General features: G+C 37.8%; 1 protein-coding gene across 1 annotated transcript in view; it reads left to right on the top strand.

Moving 5' to 3' along the window:
* Positions 1–22353, top strand: part of kiaa0319l (KIAA0319-like ortholog) — a 34496-nt gene that overhangs the window by 8871 nt on the left and 3272 nt on the right. The window contains exons 4-17 of the mRNA XM_053492515.1: positions 2818–3170; positions 3263–3506; positions 5420–5518; positions 5629–5726; positions 10939–11026; positions 11390–11482; positions 12885–13017; positions 17080–17308; positions 19180–19303; positions 19414–19546; positions 19663–19811; positions 19927–20078; positions 20220–20358; positions 21966–22125. Of these exons, the coding sequence (XP_053348490.1) occupies positions 2818–3170; positions 3263–3506; positions 5420–5518; positions 5629–5726; positions 10939–11026; positions 11390–11482; positions 12885–13017; positions 17080–17308; positions 19180–19303; positions 19414–19546; positions 19663–19811; positions 19927–20078; positions 20220–20358; positions 21966–22125 (2194 nt within the window). The remainder of the gene's footprint in view (positions 1–2817; positions 3171–3262; positions 3507–5419; positions 5519–5628; positions 5727–10938; positions 11027–11389; positions 11483–12884; positions 13018–17079; positions 17309–19179; positions 19304–19413; positions 19547–19662; positions 19812–19926; positions 20079–20219; positions 20359–21965; positions 22126–22353) is intronic.

Below are 22353 nucleotides of genomic sequence, written 5' to 3'. Positions count from 1 at the left end.
CATAATATGCAGTCATTTGGCTAGACTGTGCTGTGAATAAGCGGCGTGTTTTGAAGTCAGAAGAATAAAGAGGTTGAGAACAGGCTGCACAGTCACATCCCGTCTTTTTAGGAAGGAAATTAGCGACCAACTATTGCTAAGTGAAACAAAACCAAGCTGTTAGTGCTCTGTGATGAAGGATGCACACGGCTCGTTTTATGAAAAGGAAAAATGCCATTTCCCCCTTCATGTCCTCAAGTGCTTACAGTCCATACAATGTTAAGTATTGGACCATATTGGTCAACTTTTGTTCTAAAAATTTAACTTGTATTTTATTAAGTGCATTAGGGCACGTAATGAATTTTTGTTCAACAATTTATTGTGTAGTGGCCATGCATTTCCCGATTTTATAAAACTCCCTCTTTCTATTTATACCTAAAGTAAAATAACAGCAGCTACAGATACTTGCAACAAATAATAATAATGAGAAGAAGGGGCTAATGTGGGAATTTCTACAATTTCAGAGACAAACATTTAAAATGAAAAGAGAACTAATTGCAAGCTTGAAATGATGCAAAATAATTGTATAAAACTGACGCTTATAAAGAAATTAATGTTTTGTTTTTTTTACGTTGAAGCTTTGACAATATTTGTTCACAAAAGAGATTAATTCCTGATATCGGGGTTGCTTTTTCAGCCCGTGTAATATGCAAACACATTTAAGATAAGTGCAGTTTCTATACAATCGGATAGACATACTGGTGTCTTGATTCCAAGCTGTTTTAACAGCTTTTACATTACAGGCACTGATATTAAACTCTAAATGCTCTGAGGCAAAGAAATGCCTGCAAATTGTTTATTGTGTATTTGTGATTTAATATAATGTATATACATACATACAATGGACCTTGGATTACATATTTTAAAACACTCATAAACCAAATCGATTTTCCCATAAGAAATGATGGAAAATCATTTTATTCGTTCCACAGCCCCCCCAAAAAAATACATAAAAATAATTAACACAAAATATCAAGTAAAAATAAAACTAATTAACCTGCACTTTACCTTTGAAAAGAATCATAACAGAGCAGTGTTTCTGTGAAGAGTAGAGATAAGGAGTGTGTGTGTGTGTGTGTGTGTGTGTGTGTGTGTGTGTGTGTGTGTGTGAAGGCGAAAGTAGGAGGGGTCTGTTTTTGTGTGTCTGGGGCACGGTGTCCAATTATTCATGCGCACACAGACACAAAGAGCAGGCTGATGCAGAGAGAGAAAATGGATCTTTAACCTCTCTAATGAGACTTACTTTTCCTTTACACGCGCGCTGTACACACACGCATACAGACACAAAATAAAATATGTTTTACGCACACACACACACGTGGTTACAGTGTTATAGTAAACAGTACACGTTTGCACGGATGTTGATTATACTGTACCAGTAAGAGACGTGCACTAAAACAAAGCAGGGGAGACGATTACTCTTAATTCCGAAAAATGTAGGACTTTGTTGGCTCAGTTGTGATCACGTGACGCTCGGCGTCATAATAAGAAACGCATGCGTGATACATGATACTCGGTGCTTATAAACCAAGACTTGCTCATTTTTTGCTCAAGTCAAAATTTATTACAAATCTTTGCTCGCAATCTTTTCACTGTATGTACACTGTCTCATGCTGCAGGGTGTCAGAATTCATGAATACTTCAGAGGAACAGGAAATGAGGAGTGATCTTTAAGGCTTTTAAATTAAGCCTTCATATAAGTGTCTGCTTTTGTTAAACCAAATTTGGTTGAGGAATACAGTGATGGAAAGAATGTCTTCAGGCCTGTTAACCAGTACATCAGCCAGTAAGATTTGACACTTGATAATGTTATTTTAACAATGAAATGCTGTTTTCCGGACAAGCCACACTTACTATTGGTTATAGAGTCTGTTTTCCAAGAATGAACCTAGGTAAGAGATTAAAATTCTAAAAACTCTGGGATTTTATTTATTCCATGGACAATATGGCTGTTTGACTTCTTTCTTTCGTATTGACGAAATAGTTTAAAAATCTTATTTAAATCTTAGTAATTACCGAAAACAGATGAACATAATTTGTAAGGGTAATTGGTTAACTGTAAAACTGACATTCTGCCTGGGTCTAGCCACACCCAGTTGACTGACCAGCAGCTTCATGTATTTTTCCATGCACGATAAATAACAGATTAGTCATCCAGCATCATGAGGAAGGAAATGCATGAGAAACAAAAAACAAACTGGACTTGATATTATATTGCTTGAAATAGGACAGCCTGGATGGAAGGTTTTATCCTATTAACGAGAGGCCTTAATCCTTACTGTGAAGTAAATCTGTAATGTCAGGCTGTTATAATGCATAGCATTATGGATAACTTCAAATACTGTATTCGTTTAATAAAAAAAGCCTAGTAGGACACGCTAAATGGATTGGGACTGGATCTGCACACAAATGTACACAAAACACTGTCTATACCCAATACCCAAGGGTGAGCTTAAGAGGAGCATATACTAACCAGAACTGAGGATTTGGACGGCCGGAGGAGTTGGGAATCAGCTGCATGTGTATATTAGTTGGTGCATGCTGTAGCATCAGAAGTGATCTAAGGTGGACAGGTTTCAGAGATCTTGTTTCCCAGTCCTGCCTTTTGTAATAATCATTATTTTCTTAGATCATGCGGATAATCAACAGAGACTGTTATACACTTGGATAAGGAACAAGAGCATCTAAGACTTAGCCTTTTTGTTTATGCTCCATGTACCGATTGTTCCAATAATTTTACTACTGATTACAATAAATGCATTTTTTTATCTCTTCTAGGAGTGGTAGCGGGTATGTGCAGAGTGTCCGGTGGCGTGTTGGGAATCCCTTGCAGCAGTGTGATTGGGCTAGGTTGGCAGCCGCTGGCTGTGGACGAAAGTGGCACTCAGTGTTGGGAATCATGTTGCCTGGAGCCCTCCTGCAGCGCGGTGTGGAGCCTTGGTGGCTACTGTGTTCTGCTGAAGTGTGTCCGGCCCAACGGCTGTGAAATCTCCTCGCTGCCGGTGACTCACATCAATTCTCTGGGCATCCTCCAGCTGCTTGACAAGAGCAAATCAAAGAAAGGAAGAATCCCACGGCACGCATGGGCTTCTGATTTTAATGGAGGCCCTGGGCACAAACGCAGCAATCATGTATGTGCTGTTTTATGTATTTTACTTTCTATTTTTAACACAATACAGAATATAATTCTTAGTACTTACACAAATTATGGGCTTTACCCTAGGATGAATTCGGATCTCAGCCCTTCAGCACAACACCAGCAAGTACAGTAAGTGGAACCGCATTCTCAGAATCGGCCAATAAAGCGATGAATGGGCCTGTCAACGGCAGCAGAGAGGAGGCAGCTTCAGCAACTTGGCAGAATTCAACGGTGCCAGAAGACAATATGGATCATTCATCTTCCAATAGCAGTTTTGGGTCACCAACAAGTGGACCTTATTCTTCCACCCCAGCAGGAACTCCACCTGGTATGAGACACATTGTTGCATTGAGGTTTTATTTATTGTTCGTGCAACTATTAAAGTGGACAAGAATTGATATAAGTATTAACACTTTTATTACAAATAAAGGGGTCATTCAGACACATTTTTCATTAAATGTTAATATGATCTTTAGAGTCCTAATGAAAAGTTTGTAATATATTTAATTAAAAATTCTCAATGGTTGTGTAAAAAAAACACTACTCTTAACTGGTAAAAACTAGCTCTGTTCTCAGCAACCTGTTTTAGTACATGTTCCTTTAAATGCTTATAATCTCTGCTGAGCCCGCCCCCCAGTTCTGTGGGGCGTGTCTTCACAACACACGTGGGGTATAGACACGGGAGTGTAGTCCAGTGCGGGCAATGCTTTGGACTACATTACCCACAATGCATTGCCCACAACGCAGTGCGGGCAATGCTTTGTGGGTAATGCAGTCCAAACTGAAAAACGCTGAAATATAGAGCCTGAGCCTGTTTTCTTAAGTAGTTTTTGGTTTGATTTAAGTATGGAACCTACGTGGAAGTTTGTAATATCGCCTGACAACGCAGAAATTAAAAGAATGGACATGCATCGACTCGATTTGTCTTTCTCATCACTGCATGGGCATGAATTAACGGGCTGTTACGCTGCCGCGAGCAACAACAACAAAAGCGGAAAAGCTTACTGAGAGGGATACAAACGCGATGTGTTTACTGATGTGTTTACATGACTTCTTAATCTTTGACAGACGCCGTTATAAACCATTTAACGTTACAAAGGTAAGCATAATATAGTTTTCCGACTACGTACACAGTTTGCAACTAGACAATCACCTTAATGCATTGTTTATTATAAACGGGCGATTAGGGATTATATAGAGACGGATGTACATAGAGAAGACGACATAACCATGTTCTATGAGAGTGTAAGTTAACTTACACTCCGCATTCATCGTGATTATTAGAAAAGGCGATCTGCAAAGATTCATAGAAAAAGGAATTACACTCACCAAGCCTGGTGAAGATGAAGCAGAAACACAAAGTTTTCAATGGCCGACAGCTTCTTCTCACTCGGGGCGGGTCTTTGCTAAAACACCAGTGTCAATCAACTATAGTAGGAGCGGCCTTTTGCGGTGTGGCGTCACATCGACAGGCATTTGCGATTGGCCTGATTTCAGAAGGGGCATGTTATTGTAATAAATAAATAGAAAATCACTGGGCAGCTCTTTATCATCGTAGAGTGGTTGTGTATGCACACAGTTCAGTCCAAACAGCTTAAAAAAATGCATGTAGGCCCGTATGACCCCTTTAACACTGAGTATTCACTTGAATTGGGTTGTGTATATATTATCCCTTTTTTAATTAAAATAATTGTATAGTATAGTTGAAAACTGTTATTACATGAAATTATTAGTAGTAGTAGAATTACTTATTATCAGCATAAATTAATGTCATGCAAGTCCAAATCCTCAAAATCCAGATGTTACCAATCACTATGCGGGATGAAAATTTTGAGGTTTTTGTATAGCTGTAATAGCAAAAGTTAAGTCAAGGCTTCCGTTCGCATTTTAGGTATGGCACAACCAGACACAGTTTTTCTGAGGACTTTGCCACACCTACTTTCTGTTTCATACATAAAAAAAACCTAACTTAATAATAATGTTATAAAATAAACATGAACAAAAAAGTTTGTGTATATATGTGTGTGTGTGTGTGTATGTATGTATATATATATATATATATATATATATATATATATATATATATTTACAATATGTTTGTGTGTGTATATATATATATATATAAAACACCACAGAGTGTCTAATACTTTTGCACAGTTACAGTATGAATAACTGAGGACTGTAGTCTGTATTACTTTGCATTAGTACACAGAGATGATTTCTGATTTGTTTCCACAACAGTGAAGGAGCTGGTAGTATCTGCTGGCAACAACGTGGAGGTCACTCTACCATGCAATGAAGTGCAGCTGAATGCGTTTGTAGTGCCAGATCCCCCTAAAGGTAACTTACTGCAATTAAATTACTTGTGGGCTCCATTGTGATTATGCTTTATCAAGTAAATAGTAATTGTTTTAATAAATTAATTAATTAGTTTTTTTGTTTGCTTTTAGGGACTAACTATGACTTTGCCTGGCGTTTGATAACACACCCTAAAGACTACGGTGGAGAAATGGAAGGGAAACATAGTGGCACACTTAAACTGAGCGAGGTAAAAATGAGCAGTTCTTTATTTATTAACTCAGCAAAGTATTTAAATACAAATACAGTGTATCCTTGGATTACGAGGATAATTTGTTCCGGAAGTGGACTCAGATTACCTAACACTCGTAAATCAAAGCAAATTCTTCCATTAGAAATTATAGAAACTCAAATTGTTTGTTCCACAGCCCAAAAAATTTATATATATGATTAATACAAAATATAAAGTAAAAATTAAACAAATTAACCTGCACTTTACCTTTAAAAAAATATAAAAATAAACCCCGACAGATAACTGTTTCCGTTTGTGCGCACAGGCTTTCTGTGTGTGTGATGTGTGTGCACGGAAAGACTTATCTGAAAGATTAATCTGAAAAATTAGCAAGGAACATTGCTAATAAAACTTGCGTGTTAAAACAAACAAATGAATCTTCACATTACCTTTGAAAAGAATCGCGACAGAGCAGTGTTTCTGTGTAGAGCAACGTTTGTGTTTGTATGTGTGTGTGAAGCCGAGAGGAGGAGGGGTTGGGAATTTAGGGTGGGGGGGGATGTAAAGGCGAGAGTGTGTGGCACGGTGTCAAATTATGCGCGCACACATAACGACAGGCTGATACAGAGTAGGAGAAAATGGACCTTTAACCTCCCTAACGAGAGTTTTTTTTTTTTTTTTTTTTTTTTTTTAATTAAGGATTTTCAAATAATACAAACACAATCAAACAGACAGACAAACGAACGAACAAACAAACACACCCACCCACCCACCCACCCACCCACAGCGCTGAAAAAATAACAATATACAATGTACAAGCAAATATAAAACTCTGCCTGCTGAAGTTAAGCAAAGCAAAACATGAGGGGGAAAATAGAAACCTCTGTTAAAATAAACATTCAGAGTTTTTGCAAAAAACAGTGGAGAGGTTTCCAGAGTTTCCAAAATTTGTCCGACCTGTCATTAAGATCATGAGTTAGTTTCTCCAAGGGAAGAAAAGATGACAGCTGGGATATCCACATAGTGATAGTTGGAACCTGGGGAGTGGACCACTTTAGCAAAATGCATTTTTTTTGCCAAAAATGAAAGGGTTGTAAACAAGAGCTTGGAGTCCTTGTCAAAAAGGCCTTCAGGAATATGATTCAACAAATACAATGCAGGAGACAGAATAAAATGTTTTCCAATTATCTCTTGAGTTACAGAGTGAACCCCCTTCCAGAATGATTGGATATTGTCACAGGACCAGAATACATGAAAATATGTACCCCTATGTGCTTTACATTTAAAGCAAAGATTGGAACTGCCCGGATACATTTTGTGAAGACGTACAGGTGTAAAGTAAATTCTATGAAAAAATTTAAAATTTTGTTCGTGTAAAGATACTGAAGTGCTTTTTGGGAAAATGCCTTTACAAATTGTGGTCCAAACTTCTGGATTAAATGATACCCCCAGATCCTGTTCCCACAGTGATTTTAGAGAGTCATAGGCTGAGGAATCTGAGTGCGCTAATAAAGCATAGTACTTAGAGGTGGCCCCTTTAAGAACTTTAGTTGAAATGATGGTTTCTTCCAATTCTGATAAAATAGTACGAAATTTGTTCTGCCTTAATAGGGATTCAAAGAAATGCCGGACCCGCAGGTACTTAAAAAAATCTACAGAGAGGATATTAAACTCTGCTCTGATTTTTTCAAATGACTTCAGGGTATCACAAGCCAAAAGGTCTGAAAAGTCAGACACGCCCTTAGAACTCCACTCCGACAGCCCAATACTCCTAATCTGAATTGGAAAATCAGGATTAAATGCCAAGGGAGAATGGACAGAAATAATGTGAGGAATGCCCAAATATTTTTTCACATCTTTCCAAACCAGTAATGTATTATAAATAATCATATTATCAGTGAGATGTTTTATCTGATCGATATTATTAATAAACCAAAGAGATTCTAATCTCCTGGGATAACAAAATAAGGATTCAAAGTCAATCCATAAAGCGTCCTGCCTGTTCGTAATCCAGCTTGTTATAATTTTGAGTTGAGCAGCCCAATAGTAAAGCTGAAAATTGGGCAGCGAGAGACCCCCCAAATCTCTTGGTTTACAGAGTTTAGAGAGACCAACTCTCGGATTTTTATTATTCCAGATATAACGAGATATAGAAGCGTTTAGTGATTTAAAGAAGGATGAATTTAAATAACACGGAAGATTTTGGAACACATAATTTAGACGGGGCAATACATTAATTTTATAACATTGCCTCTCCCCAAGAGGGAAGTCGGCAAAGAGGTCCATCTTTCCAAGTCTTTTCTAATTTCTCGAATTAAAGGGGAATAATTTGTCTCAAATAAATTTTTCAAATTGGGGGTGAGAAAAATGCCCAAATATTTAAGACCGCTATCTGAAACCTGGAAAGGACATTGTATAGATGGGTTACGGGGGCAATTAAAGGGCATCGAGACAGATTTTCCTAAGTTAACTTTGTACCCTGACACGGTACTAAACGAGGTTAAAGAGTTCAAAACTGCGGGTATCGAGGATTGTGGATTCTCCAGATATAAAAGTACATCGTCTGCAAACAAGGAAATTACATGCTTTTTCCCATTAACTGTGATACCTGTAACATCTGAATTAATCCTGATAGATTCTGCTAAAGGTTCAATAAATAATGTAAACAATAGTGGTGATAGAGGGCACCCCTGTCTGCAGCCTCTACGTACTGGAAACCCCTCAGACATCAGTCCATTCGTATTGACAGTAGCAACAGAATCTGCATACAGATATTTAATGATATTAATGAAGTTGGAGCCTAGCCCAAATTTTTCCAAAACTGAAAACAAAAAAGGCCACTCCACGCGATCAAAAGCCTTTTTGGCATCCAAAGATAAAATCGTTGCTGGCTTATTTTGGGTATTAAGATAGTGAATAACATTAAGAGCACGACGAACGTTGTCCATACCACATCTAGATCTCACAAAACCTGCCTGATCAGGATTTATAACTTTAGGAAGGATCTTTTCAAGTCTGCGAGCCAGTGCTTTTGTGACTATCTTATAGTCCACATTAAGAAGACTAATTGGTCTATAGGATGAGCGGTCAAGGGGATTTTTATCTTTTTTTAAGAGCAGGCTAATAGAAGCTTGTTTCCAAGAGGGTGGTATTTCGCCTTCCCAAATTTTATTAACAGCAGGTACAAAAATTGGGTGAATTTTAGGCCAGAATTTTTTAAAGAATTCCAATGGGAAGCCATCCGGACCAGGGCATTTCCCATTTAGCATAGACTGAATGGCCGCCCAGATCTCCTCCACTGTAAAAGGAGCATTTAAGCTAAACCGATCTTCCTCTGAAATCGACAATAATGGAATTTTGCTTAGATAGCCGGCAATGTCTAGGCCTGTCGCTTTTGATTCCGAGCTATAAAGAGATGTATAAAAATCCCTAAAAGTTCCGTTTATAGTTAAAGGGTCTCTTAAAATGTTACCATTCTCATCCCGTATCGTAACAATTGAACGATCATTATTTTGATTTTTTAGTTGGTGAGCAAGCAGTCTACTGGATTTATTGCCAAATTCATAATATTTTTGTTTAGTAAAGAGCAAAAGCTTCTGAATGTGGCTGGTATGGTCCATACTCAGATTGGTTCTTGCATTCACCAGCGCTTTTAAATTTAAAACTGTAGGGGATTCCTTATGAATTTGTTCTAATCTGGAAACTTCTTTTTCAAGCTTTTTCCTATTCCCGTCCCTGACTCTTTTAAGGTGAGAAGTGTAAGAGATGAGATGACCGCGTAGAGTGGCCTTAGCTGCATCCCAAATCATGGCTGAGGATACTGGGGACTCTCTGTTATCAGACCAGAATTGAGATAAACAGTCTGAAACAAAAAGACAAAAAGAGTCACTTTTTAAGAGGGATGTGTTAAACCTCCAGTATGAGGTTCTAGGAATAGTGAAAGCAGGGTCTATCTGCAAATGTACTGCTGCATGATCTGACAGAGTAATATTGTCAATACGACAGGACTGGATCGCATTCAAAAATTGCTTAGGGATAAAAAAATAATCAAGCCGAGAATAAGAATTATGGGGGTGTGAGTAAAATGTATAGTCCCTCACTTTAGGATTTAATTGGCGCCATGTATCTATCAAACCTGTATCTATGCATAATTCGTTAAGAACCTTAGATGATTTGGGATTCGATACATTTGCAGACGAGGATTTATCTAGAGAGGCATTCATTACACAATTGAAGTCTCCAGCTAAAAAACCTAGACCTTTACAATAATAATTAAACAATAAAATGATATGCGATATGAAACTAGGCGAGTCAAGATTTGGTGCGTAGACATTTAAAATTGTTATATGATGATTATAAATTGAGCCTGTAATCATAATGAATCTTCCTTCAGGATCTGATTCCTTGTGCTCTAGGCTAAAAGGTAGATTCTTATTTATAAGAATGGCCACCCCTCTCTTATTCTGTGAGTAAGAAGAAGAATGAACCTGACCTACCCAATCTCTCCTCAGCTTTAAGCTTTCAGTATCAGACAGTTTAGTTTCCTGGAGCAGTACTATGTCGGGCTTTTGTTTTTTCAGATAAGTTAAAATTTTCTTCCTTTTTATTACATGGCCAATCCCTTGAACATTCCAGGTAACAAGTTTAAGTGAACCAGTCATGAAAAGCAACAGATTGAAAATTTAAATGGCAGAGAGTCAACCTTGTAAAACTAAACCATGAAACACAGTGAACAAGAGAGTTTTTTTTTAACCTCTCTAACAAGACTTTCTTTGCTTTATATGCATGCACACACGCGTCTTATAATAAACTGTACATGCGCTCTGTATACACACGTTTACAAACACAAAATAAAAGATGTTTTACCAGCACACACGTGGTCACAATGTTATAGTAAACAGTAAACGCGGGCACGAATGTTGATTATACCAGTGACAGACACACGCACTAAGACCCAGCGGGGGAGACAATTACCCACAATTCCGCAGCGCAAGAGAGAGAGAGAGAAACCATTGGCTTTGTTGTGATCTCATGACTCTCAGCGTCAAAACAAGAAGCGCATGCGTGATAAACGATACTCGGTACTCATAAACCTAGACTTGTTCGTTTACCAAGTTAAAATTTATTAAAAATCTTTGCTCGTCTTGTGAAACACTCGCAATCCGCGTTACTCGCAATCCGAGGTTCCACTGTATATCAAATTTATAATTTTTATTTTGTTTCTCCTCAGTTGACTGTGGGTCTGTATGAGTTTGAGGTGATTGTGGATGGTGATGGTGCACATGGTGAAGGCTATGTCAATGTAACAGTTAAACCAGGTAACTATAATATACTATATTAAATTATTATCTTAAGTTTTATCTTGCTTAAAGAGAAAGGAAAATATCTTTATGAAGAATTGCTACTCCTAATGATCCTTACAATATTATTGAACAATAAAATATGAATTGACTGTGATTGCAAAAGGAAAAACTGTCTCAGTATGTGCATTTCATTTTAGAGGTAACATTTTATTACAGATACCGTATGACCCTTAACAACTGACAGTAAGAACAGGGCTTAAGAGATGTTTTTTAGTTCATTAGTTTCTGCAGCACAATATAATATGGAATATGTTAAGGAGACACTTTTACTAAAGTCACTATAAGGTGGGTTTTAATGTTCGTAACATTTTTTCACAGAGCCAAGAGTCAATAAACCACCAGTTGCTGTAGTTTCACCAAAGTACCAGGAGATCTCTTTACCCACAAGCTCCACTGTGATCGATGGCAGTCGTAAGTATAAGTTACTGCACTTGTAGAAACAACGCTGTTGAAATACAGTGTACCCTCGGATTACGAGCATAAGACCTTTTTAAGAGTAAAAACTACTTTTATTTCTCTATATAACCCGCTGCTACATTAATGCACTTATCGCAGTGTTGCACTAGTGCGGCAGGTTTTCTCCCTATGCCGTTAGCCATAATCAGACTAAAACGCCGACCTCCCAGGAACTCCATTAATAGCCCAAACATGTGAAAATGGCTCTGATGAAGGACAGTTTTTTTTAGTGTCTAAATGGTTTTCATGATTGACTGTGTGTACAGTTCCCACAGACAGATCCGCCTCTACCGCAAGTTAATAACATATTCTCAAGGATCAGGTGTTCCACTCTCTGTAAGTTCACAGGAACGACGCACTAAGCCATTTATCATTTACGAACATACGGACTTCTTTAAAATGTTCGCACCATTCAAATGTTTTACTGCAGCTAAGAGTCTCATCACCGTATCGTGCTTGCTCTCCTATGTAAATGTCAATCCCAGGTTGACTTGAACAGCCCTCGCACTATATATTAGAAACATATAAAATAGGGTCCCTCTTTGTATTAAAGATCGATTTCCAGTATAGTGGTGTTTCGCATGTGAAAACATTGCGTAATGTTGTTCTGCGACTGTTTAAAACACATTCAAAATTTATGTACTTTATGTTAAGCTAGCAATTAAGGGTATAAATTCTGGATGTCATTTTCAAATTAGACATACAGTATAAACCAAACATCTATCACTGTTGAGTCGAATGATAAGCAAAGTCTAAGCAGTGGCACTTGTACAAAAGCTGATGTAACGCCCAAAAAGCATTTTGTTTGCTCACTGTAGGGTAAATGTCCCTGCTTATACACCACATCTGCAAAAACTGGTTACTGAATAATTAGGAAAAAAATTCCTACACACTTGTCTACTCTTAAACAAACCAGACAGTCAAGTTTTATGTATAACAAGAGTGTGACTGTATTTTAATTGGCACATGTGTTTTAAGGTGCTTCAAAAACATGTAATAAAAGAGTACTGTAATTTCAAAGCCTTTATATTTCTAAAACCTTAATGAAATACAGCATTAATATGGTATACAGTGCTGTTATGATATTTTATAAAGATTTACTTACGATTTTTGAGAATTGCAATGTGCTGCATATAATATAATCTTTGAGTAGTTTACTTTAGAAGTTTTTTTTTAACTATTAAATTTGTATTTACAATGTCTCTCAAATACAAACCAAAAATGCATAATAGTTTGGCCTGATTTTGTGCCTTTAATTTATTTAAAAGGACAAGGTTTCTTACTGATTGTTTTTAATATGTCCATATACAATAGAATAGTTAATGAAATACTGTTAATCTATATATGTATCCACCAGAGAGCACTGATGATGATAAGATAGTGGCGTGGCACTGGGAAGAGGTGAAAGGGCCGCTCCGAGAGGAGAAAGCCTCAGCAGATACGGCCATTCTCACACTCACAAACCTTGTCCCTGGAAACTACACCTTCAGGTAATCTTTCTGTCTTAATTCTAATAAAAGCAATAATGAAACATGAATGAAAAGCACTTCAGCAAGGTCATATCGTATCCTAATTAAGCAATTATTCCACATATTTATAGTTCATAAGCATTAGAAATGATTTAACCAACCTGATCCATGATGGTATTTTTAACATGCTTTTGTATGCAGCAGCTGCATCCTTTATTCTAACATTTAGTAAAAGGTCACATGGCATTCCTACTTTTGCCAGCTAATAGCTGAGCTCTTTAGCATTCTTAGAGGTGAAACAGGTCCTTTATGAAAAAAGGTGCACCGCTTTCTGTTCCTTGCTGGTGTTGCATTTAAAACAGGAAAACAAGCAGCTATTTCTATTTGTTATATTATCTTCACAAATCTGTTCTTAAATTATAATAAATTGTAACTCCGATACCAAAAATAAGGACCAGTAGCCGCTGTAATTGAGCCTATTGCTATATTACTTAATCAACTTACAGAATAACGCAGAGAGACTCTGTGTTTTGGTGTGGATTACTCAAGGTTTAAACAAACTAGCAACACCGTAATTTCAGACACTTACCAGGAACACTTTGCCCTCTGCTCGTCTCTTATTTCGCAGAAGAGAGCAACCAAGACCCAATATCAGTTATCAGCAATGAAGATTATTCAGAGTTGTAACTTAAGTCTAGTTAAGCAAATTCATGTTACATGACTACTGTTTGAAATTACAGTGCTCCCCTTTTGTTTTTTTGGGGGGGCCGATCCCCGGTTACAGAAATCTGTGTGTTTGCGGGGGTTGGGAACTGACATTTAAATTGTATTTTTTGTGTAGTGTTGTTTATTAATTTACTGTTTATAGCTGTAAATGAATAAATCAGTATTCTAAACAGTAGTCCATTAATATAATTAAGGTCTAATAATAAATCATAAATGTAAAACTTTTCTATTGGAAGGAAATATATGAACATATTCCACTTGTGTATTCTTTCATGTAGATTATAAAGAAAAGAAAACCAATAAAATAGCCTATGCTCGACTAAAGAGCAAATTATTCCTTATCTGGCATCAAGGGGCTCTTACCATTGCCAAAATTCTTATCTAAAATTCTTCTCTATCTTAGCTGCAATGGATAACAAATTGAAATTCTGCACTGAAAGCTTTTAAATAAAACATCACATATCAATCACTTTGTATTTGGCAAAGCAATCATTGTTACTTATTAGTAAGCAGCAAGAGCTGGCATTTCTTTTTAAAAAATCAGAGTTTATTCTTCTCATCATTTAAAATGTGTGGCTGTGCTGAATAGTTTGCTATTCATTTAGGCATTTAGCGGACCTGGGCCAGCTATTCCTGGGCCAGAGCTGGGAACCACTCTTTATTTCTCTCTCTATTATTTTTCTGATAATGGTTTTAGTCTTTTTATTCCCTGCAGAGTAAGGCTCGAGCTTTTTGAGGGATTCTGCTTTACGTGGTGAAGTGAGGGTCGACTTTAGATTTAGATGTAGCTCCTGCATTTTTGCAGATAACATTTTATACTGAAATTATTCACACTGCGTTTTTCTTCAGCGCCAAACAGGGTCTGTTGTGTTAAAGCTTTTGCCAGACATTTCCCTCACGCAGTTTCGCTTTAGAAAAAAAACTTTGCATGTTGCATATTTGATATCTTTTGAAGAGACTTGGTAATATTCCCAAACAGGGCGACGGCATGCAGATGTAGCTCATGTATTTTGTGTCAACACACTATTATCGGTTTATGTGATCGGCCAGTTGGGATAACAGATTATTAAAGATTTATTGATTTTGTTAGTTGGGTTATCATTACTTTGTAATGTGAAAGAATATTTGAACTTCCTTGAAACATTTAATCGCATCATACTGTTGCGAAAGTCACAAGATCTCAAGCATCTCCACCAGGCTGATGAAACTAAAATAGACACAGACTGGTTCTAATTGTGTACCTGCTAAAAGTGATGTGATATGATTTAAGCTCTGTAGAGAACACTGATTATACTGTAGTAGACAGGTCTTATGCATACGCCCCAAACCTTGCGGTTTTCTGCATATTTTTAAATGGCCTGGCAAAAAAAGAACAGCTTTTTATTTTTATTCTAATTTTTTTTCCAAAACGATTCTTGTACTGCCTGTTGCAATACTTTTCTTTTTCATGGTTTGATGGTCTCATAGAATTAATACTATGAGGGGAAACTCTGTGAGTCGAAAAAGAGTCTCAGCTTTGATAAAAGCACTTTATTAAAGTAATGACACGGACATTACTTTAATAAAAGTCTGAGGAATAAAGTTATTCACGAAATAAGATTAGCAAACTCTCGTTTTTGTCTTCAAATAAAGGAAGATGCCACAGGCAATACTAAATTAATTTGGAAAAATATTAATATCCTCATGAGAAGGGGCTCAAATATTGTGGGAAATCTTTAGCCTAGGGCACAGGAACAGTAATTTGAAGATCATGTTGAAATTGGCACAATTTTTAGTGGTTGGTTTTTTTGTTTTTGTTTTTTTTCCCCCTCTAGAGTCAGTTTGTGAGAGTTAAGTAAAACAGGCGATTTCAATATTTCCTTAATAGATGCTGCTGGCCAGGGTTTTGATTTGGCCATGACCAGAGAAACTCTGGAATCTAAAAAGGTATCATTACTTCTTTAAGAAGTTCTAAATAAACAGATGTGTTTTAACTATATACTATGGTTGATACTTTTTTAAAAAAAAAACACAAAGATACTGTCACTCTTCCTTTTACTCATGTAAAAAATTGGCTTTTAGATATAGTATGTTTAACAACTGGAAAAATGCCTTTGTCACTTTTATTTTTAAATCTGAAGACTGGTATGGTTTGAAGTAATAATAAATGCTTAAACTTGCAGCCAAATGGTGCTGTATTACAACTGTGACATTCTTATTTAATATTTCCTACTGAACTGGTTTGAATGTCTTTATATTTATCATATGGGATGCAGTGTATCAAAGTAAATGATGGGGTAAAGGTGTTCCTCAAGGATGAGTGTTAGGCTTGTATATTAATGATCTTCCTCAACAGTGTTACAGCATAGAATTTCAGATGTATGCTAATGACACTGTTGTGTATACACATGCTAAACAACTAAGCTAACAACAAAAGTTAACGACTTCCATGGAAAGTATTACGCAGTGACTTGATCAATCATGCTTTAGTTTAAACAGATCTTTTTTAAAATCAGTAAATATTCCCCTGATTTGCATATCCCCATCAGGGGTGAAAAGTTTGAAATAGTTGCATAATTTAAGTATCATATTATTATATTGGATTCAAATCTTAATTTTAGAAATTCAATGGAAATAATATGGAAAAATAATTTCCATAATTTGGAAAAAGTTTCAACAAATTAGGACCTTTTGTATAGATGTTATCATTTCCCACATATCTTATTGTATTACCTCCTGGGGTCAAGCTGGAGAAACGTTTATTATACCTCTAGAGTTATTGTATAAACAATCAGAATTGGATTCAAAATCAATTAGATTGGAGCATTGAATAAAACTGTTGAGAATGTCTTTTATAAGACATTGTACTGTACCATTTCATCATACTGGTTTTACTAGCTCTCTCTTTTTCTAGTACTTTTTTAAACTAAAAATCGGCTTAAAAAGACTTAACTTTGTAACTACCAACTGCATTTTATTGATTATAAGCTGGTTAACTATGAGCATTGGTGGCTTAGTGGTAGGTTTCCTGCTTGCCTTGCGGAAGGCCCAGGTTCAATTCCAAGCCAATGCCCAAACCCCAGCCACTGGATGCAGTGCTGGTCCCAAGCCTGGATAGAATAGGAGGGCTGCGTTGTGTGCGGATCAGATTGTCCACTATGGTGATATCTCGACTGAAGCAGCTGAAAGACAAGCAACATAAGCTGTTTAACTACTTTGGCTTTTGCTTATTTTATTTAATTTTTAGTTTATTTTTATGTGTCTTGTTGTGCTTGGTTATTTGTTATTTGTATTTGATGTTATTTTGTTATTCTGATGATGTGACCTGCCAAAGAACTGCAGAAAAAAGTTTAAAATTAAACTGAAACATGTTTGTAGCCTCACAGTGACTGACTCGGATGGTGCCCAAAGCTCAACCCAAGCTATGCTTTTAGTCAACAAGGCAATGGACTACCGGCCTGTAGCCAACGCCGGACCCAACCAAGTCATCACCCTCCCACGCAACTCTATAACACTCTACGGCAACCAGAGCACAGACGACCATGAGCCTCTGGCTTACGAATGGTCCCTTAGCCCAGAGAGCAAGGGCAAGGTGGTGGAGATGCAGGTAAACAAATGATGTTTGTCTTAGTGTATTGTGTGCCTTACAACTACCTGACAAAGTACAATATTCAAACTAGAGGAGTGCTTATTTATAAGTTTATACAACAATTTACAACTTGACTGGAGTCCATTTGTGCCTAATTGAAATCATTTACAAATATGAACAAAGCCAATGAGGTCAAGAGAATTATCCGTAGATATGCGAGACAGGATTGTGTAAAGACGCCGATCTGGAGAGGGATACAAGACAATTCCTGCAGTGCAAAAGTCCCCAAGAGCACGATAGCCTTGGTCACTCTTAAATGGAAGATTTGCAACAATCAACAGTCTTCCTAGATCAGTTTAAGACGAAGGGCCTTGGCCATACAAGTAAGCAAAAGCCCAAGGAACGCCATAAATTGGGTCCTGAGTTCACTGTGTGGATGGGAGAGCCTTAGAGCCTTAGGGGTAGTAAACCCCTCCCTGCAGCACTACACCAATCAGACCTCTATGGAAGGGCAGCCAGATAGAGACTATTCCTCACTAAGAGACACATGACCGCACCTCATGGGAGGTTGCCACAAAAGCAACTGAAGGACTCTCATACTATGAGAAACAAAATATTCTGATCAGATGACTCAAGGGTTGAATTATTTGTAATTAGGAAATCAGGCACTGATCATAACCTAATTAAAACCATCTCGACAGTCAAACACTGTGATGGCAACATCGTGCTGAAGAGATGTTTTTCAGCAACTTGGAGACCGTATAGAGGGAAGAATAAAAAGCTATTTTGAGTGAAAGCCTTCCCCAGAGTGCTGGGAGATCTCACGCTGGGCAACCCTTTACATTTGAAGAAGGCAATGACCCCAAACAACCACTAAGAAAACACAGAAGTGGCTTCCTATGAAAGTCCTGGAGTAGCCCAGCCAGAAGGATGACTGGAGACCATGAGTGGCGCTGTGGTAAAGTGCTCGCCCTATCATTCGGAGATTGCTTGTTTGATTCCCGGGTGATGCTGTAGCCTCTTGCTGGCAAGGGCCTAGATGAAGGATAGGAGGCGCATAGTGCTCTCACATCAATCACGGCTCTACAGCCAATCATGAGTGCCTGTGAGCTCACACAAGCGGAAGGAGCTGATAGCACTGTCTGCGGAGTGTGTTACGCCGCCCCCATGAGTGAGCAGTTTGAAAAGATGCGGTCGGTTGGCGTCACGTGGCTCAGAAAACACGTAATAGTCTTCGGCTCTCCCTGGTAGTAATAGCCTTAATGTGGGAGCCCCCTAGTGAAGAAGAATTGGATACGAGTAAATAAAAATGTTTTCCTTTTTTTGGAGGGGATTTAATAAAATTTAAAAAAAGGATGACTAAGAGAAAATCTGTAGATGAGGGAGAAGGAAACCTACAGTTGACGGTAATATAACCTCCTGGATTCTAACCACCGTTAAACAACAAACTGAACAACAAACCTGAAAATAGTTGTTGTAAGAGAAAAGGATGCAGAAGATAGGGCTAGATGGAGACAAGATGACTCGCTGTGGCGACCCAAGGGAAAAGGAACAACAGAAAGACAACGAAGAAGATGAAGAAGACCTGAAAATGACTGTGCTCATCCAATCTGGTTAAGCTTGAACGATTCTCCCAAGAAGAATAAAAGAAACATTCAAAATAAATCTGTAAATTGCGCTGGTTTAAACATTAGTTTCAATGGAATCAACCCTGTTTTCATTAATTAAACACACCTGCAACGTATGTTGAGTTGTGTATACACTCAGCATGCCTTTTATTAGGTATAGACTGTAGGATATCTAATTAATCAGCAGATAAGTGTATTTCGATGTCTTCAAAGATATTTATATCTGTATAAATAACATTAAAATGTCTATCTTTCATGTAGGGAGTCCGGACACCTATTCTACAGCTATCAGCCATGCAGGAGGGAGATTACACCTTTCAGCTGACTGTGACCGATTCGTCTGGACAGCAGGACACAGCACAGGTCACAGTCATCGTGCAGCCAGGTAAGTGTCTTAGAACTTCGTAAACACCATGAATCACTGCTTAAAACGAGGCTCAGGAGGTGACTGTGATTATGCCTGAGCATGTGTGCTGTGAATTATCTTTTCTTTAGAGAATAACAAGCCACCAGTAGCAGATGCAGGGCCAGACAAGGAGCTGACGCTTCCTACCGATCGAACCACACTCGACGGCAGCAAGAGCAGTGATGACCAGAAAATTGTCAAGTATCACTGGGAAAAAACAGAGTGAGTACTATAAGGTTATTTATTCTTTATCTTTTTTTTTTTTAACACAATGTATCCATGTTCATGAGAGACAAGTTGTAGAATCTGTGGTCTCATTACACGACTGTGTGATGCAGGGGTCCAGAAGGTGTGAAAATGGAGAATGCAGAGAGCCAGGTTGCCACGGTAACAGGGCTTCAGGTGGGAACATACACTTTCAAGCTGACTGTGACTGATGAACGGGATCTGCAAAGTTCAGACACGGTCACTGTGATCGCTCGAGAAGGTATGTAGCTCGTATGATAAAATCATGCCACCTACTGGCCATCCATGTCACATTCTGCCTGTTTACTTTTCCTAGCATTTTAACTTGTTAAGGTTTTACCTCTCTCTGACATCAGAATTTGACCAGCCACCCGTGGCCAAGGTGCAGTCCAGCCCCCGGGTCACTCTACCTGTCCGAACAGCAATCTTGGATGGTTCCCAGTCCTCTGATGATAAAGGAGTAAGCAGTTACTTCTGGAAACGGGATGACAGCAGTCCTGCAGCTGGGGTGAGAAAAAATTTGTTAGCATTTCTACGCAACATATTGTGTACTCTGCGCTTAATTTTCTTAACAGTAAACAAATCCAGTGGGACAAGCTTTTCTTAGGTGTGAATGTCATTAATTTCTTTTATGTTTTATCTTTGGAAGGATGTCCTGAATAACTCTGACCACCAGGCAGTGCTGTTCCTTGGCAACTTGGTGGTAGGGAAGTACAGTTTTACTCTGACTGTAATGGACAGTAAGGGCCAAACCAAAAGCGCCACAGGCATAGTGGAGGTGTACCCAGGTCAGTGTGTGCAAAGAGTTATCAAAGGATGTGTGTGTAAGAGGGTATGCAAAGCTGTTTGGTCTTGTCTTGAATGGCTGAACTACCCAAAAAATATTTGTTTGTGTCCTATTTACCAAGAAGTTACTATGCGAATGCACGCTGATATTAAAGCAATAGCATTTTTTCAATTCAATCATAAACTAGCACACATACAGAGTTTACTTGTACAAAAAAAAAAGATCAGGTAAATGTTTTAATTGAAATGCACTTGTATTGGTCGTCTACAGGCAGTTCATCCATAACATCAAATCAGGTATTAAGTCACATTTCGGGGGAGATTTGATTCCTGGTTCAATAACTCAGTTTTGATACCAAGTTTATTACATGCATTTTACTTGTACTTACTTGTAGTTTATTACTTGTATGAACTTGTATATTAAGTTTATATGGCCAGAGGCGATTTCTATATTAATAGAGAATAAAGGTTGATATGGAGATTCTATGACTGAATAAGAAAGGGGGAACCCTCAAGGTCATTTTGACTCCAGGAATTCCCTCCTACCCCTAAAAATTAAACTTAAAAAAAAAAAAAAACTTTTTTAAAACTGGTTCAACTTATAACTGGAGTACACAACTAAGATGGTGTTCATTAAAATGCTTTAAAACCCTGTTTAGATTAACATTTTGTTAATTGTGTTGAAGGATCAGGAAGATTTCTGATTTTTGTAAAAAATAGAAAATTTCATACAATTCAGTACCTGCATACTTTTGGCAATGGTGCAAAAAAAAAAGGTGGCTTAGTGGTCAGCACTGCACTTTGCACCTCCAGGGTCTGGGTTCCATTCCCGGCCAGGTTCTATTTCCGCCTCTGTGTGCATGGAGTTTGAGTGTTCTCCCCGTGCTCGGCAGGTTTCCTCCGGGTACTCTCTTTCCCTCCCACAGTCCAAAGACATGCAGATTAGGCTAATTGGCGTTCCCAAATTGCCCGCAGTAAGTGTGTGGGTGTGTTTGTATGTGTGGTGGATTAGCACCCTGTTGAGGGTGTACCTTGCCTCGTGCCCCAAGTCTCCTGGGATGGACTCCAGGCCATCTCGCGACCCTGTATACAGGATAAAGCGGTATAGGTGATGAGCTAGTGAAAAACTTTTTTAAAAGATTTCATGATTTTTTTCTTCAGTCACACGTATTTATAATTTAAGTTCTATAAATTTTAAATGATTTAAGAGAGGAAAAAGTTGTGGTTTTACACGATGACTTACAATTAACACAGAAATGCCTCAAACATAAACATTTCCATTAAGGTGAAAGCACATTTTGTTGTATTTTACCAAGATTCAAACTTAATGTTTTTTGTTCCCCTCTTTTTGGGGAGCCAGAGTGTTTTCCCCATGTCTTGTACATCCCAAAACGATCCTATTTAGAATGGAACATTTATTGATTTTAAATTTGCAATTCTGCATCTACCCTTTGTCTCTTTTTTTATTTTTTTATCTTTTCTTTCCTTTGTGCAATAAAACATATTAAATCAATGCTTCATGGTAATTCTTTCTATGCAACATGTACAAGTAATCTAAAAAAGATTAAGGTTTATTTATTTTTAGTTCTCTCGCTTTGTTTCTCGGCAGATGTCTGGAAACGAGACTTAGTGGAGCTGGTGCTGGAGGTCGCTGTGTCCCAGTTGTCTCAGAGGCAAAGGGACATGCTGTTAAGACAGGTAGCTGTCCTGCTGGGTGTAATGGACAGTGATATCATCGTACGGGAGATCAGCGCTTTCAGTGAGCACAGGTCTGTCCAGACACCACATATAAGCCTGTCTGCTTGAATGCGACAAATGACTATCGTGATTTTTTTTTTTTTTTTTTTTTTTGCTACAGGTTTTAAGATACCTTGTACTTAGCTCTTAAAGCATCTCATGTTCTTTAAACATCTTTCTGGCCACAATCCTTAGCATCTTGAAGGGGATTCTTGTCACTTCCATATGTCCATACTTTTGTTTATGGGTTTCTAATTATT

This window comes from Clarias gariepinus, chromosome 3 (genome assembly GCF_024256425.1).
Source record: "Clarias gariepinus isolate MV-2021 ecotype Netherlands chromosome 3, CGAR_prim_01v2, whole genome shotgun sequence".
NCBI classification, from domain to species: Eukaryota; Metazoa; Chordata; class Actinopteri; order Siluriformes; family Clariidae; genus Clarias; species Clarias gariepinus.
Note: the sequence above shows the minus strand (reverse complement) of the source record. Positions and strands in the feature narration are given on the sequence as shown.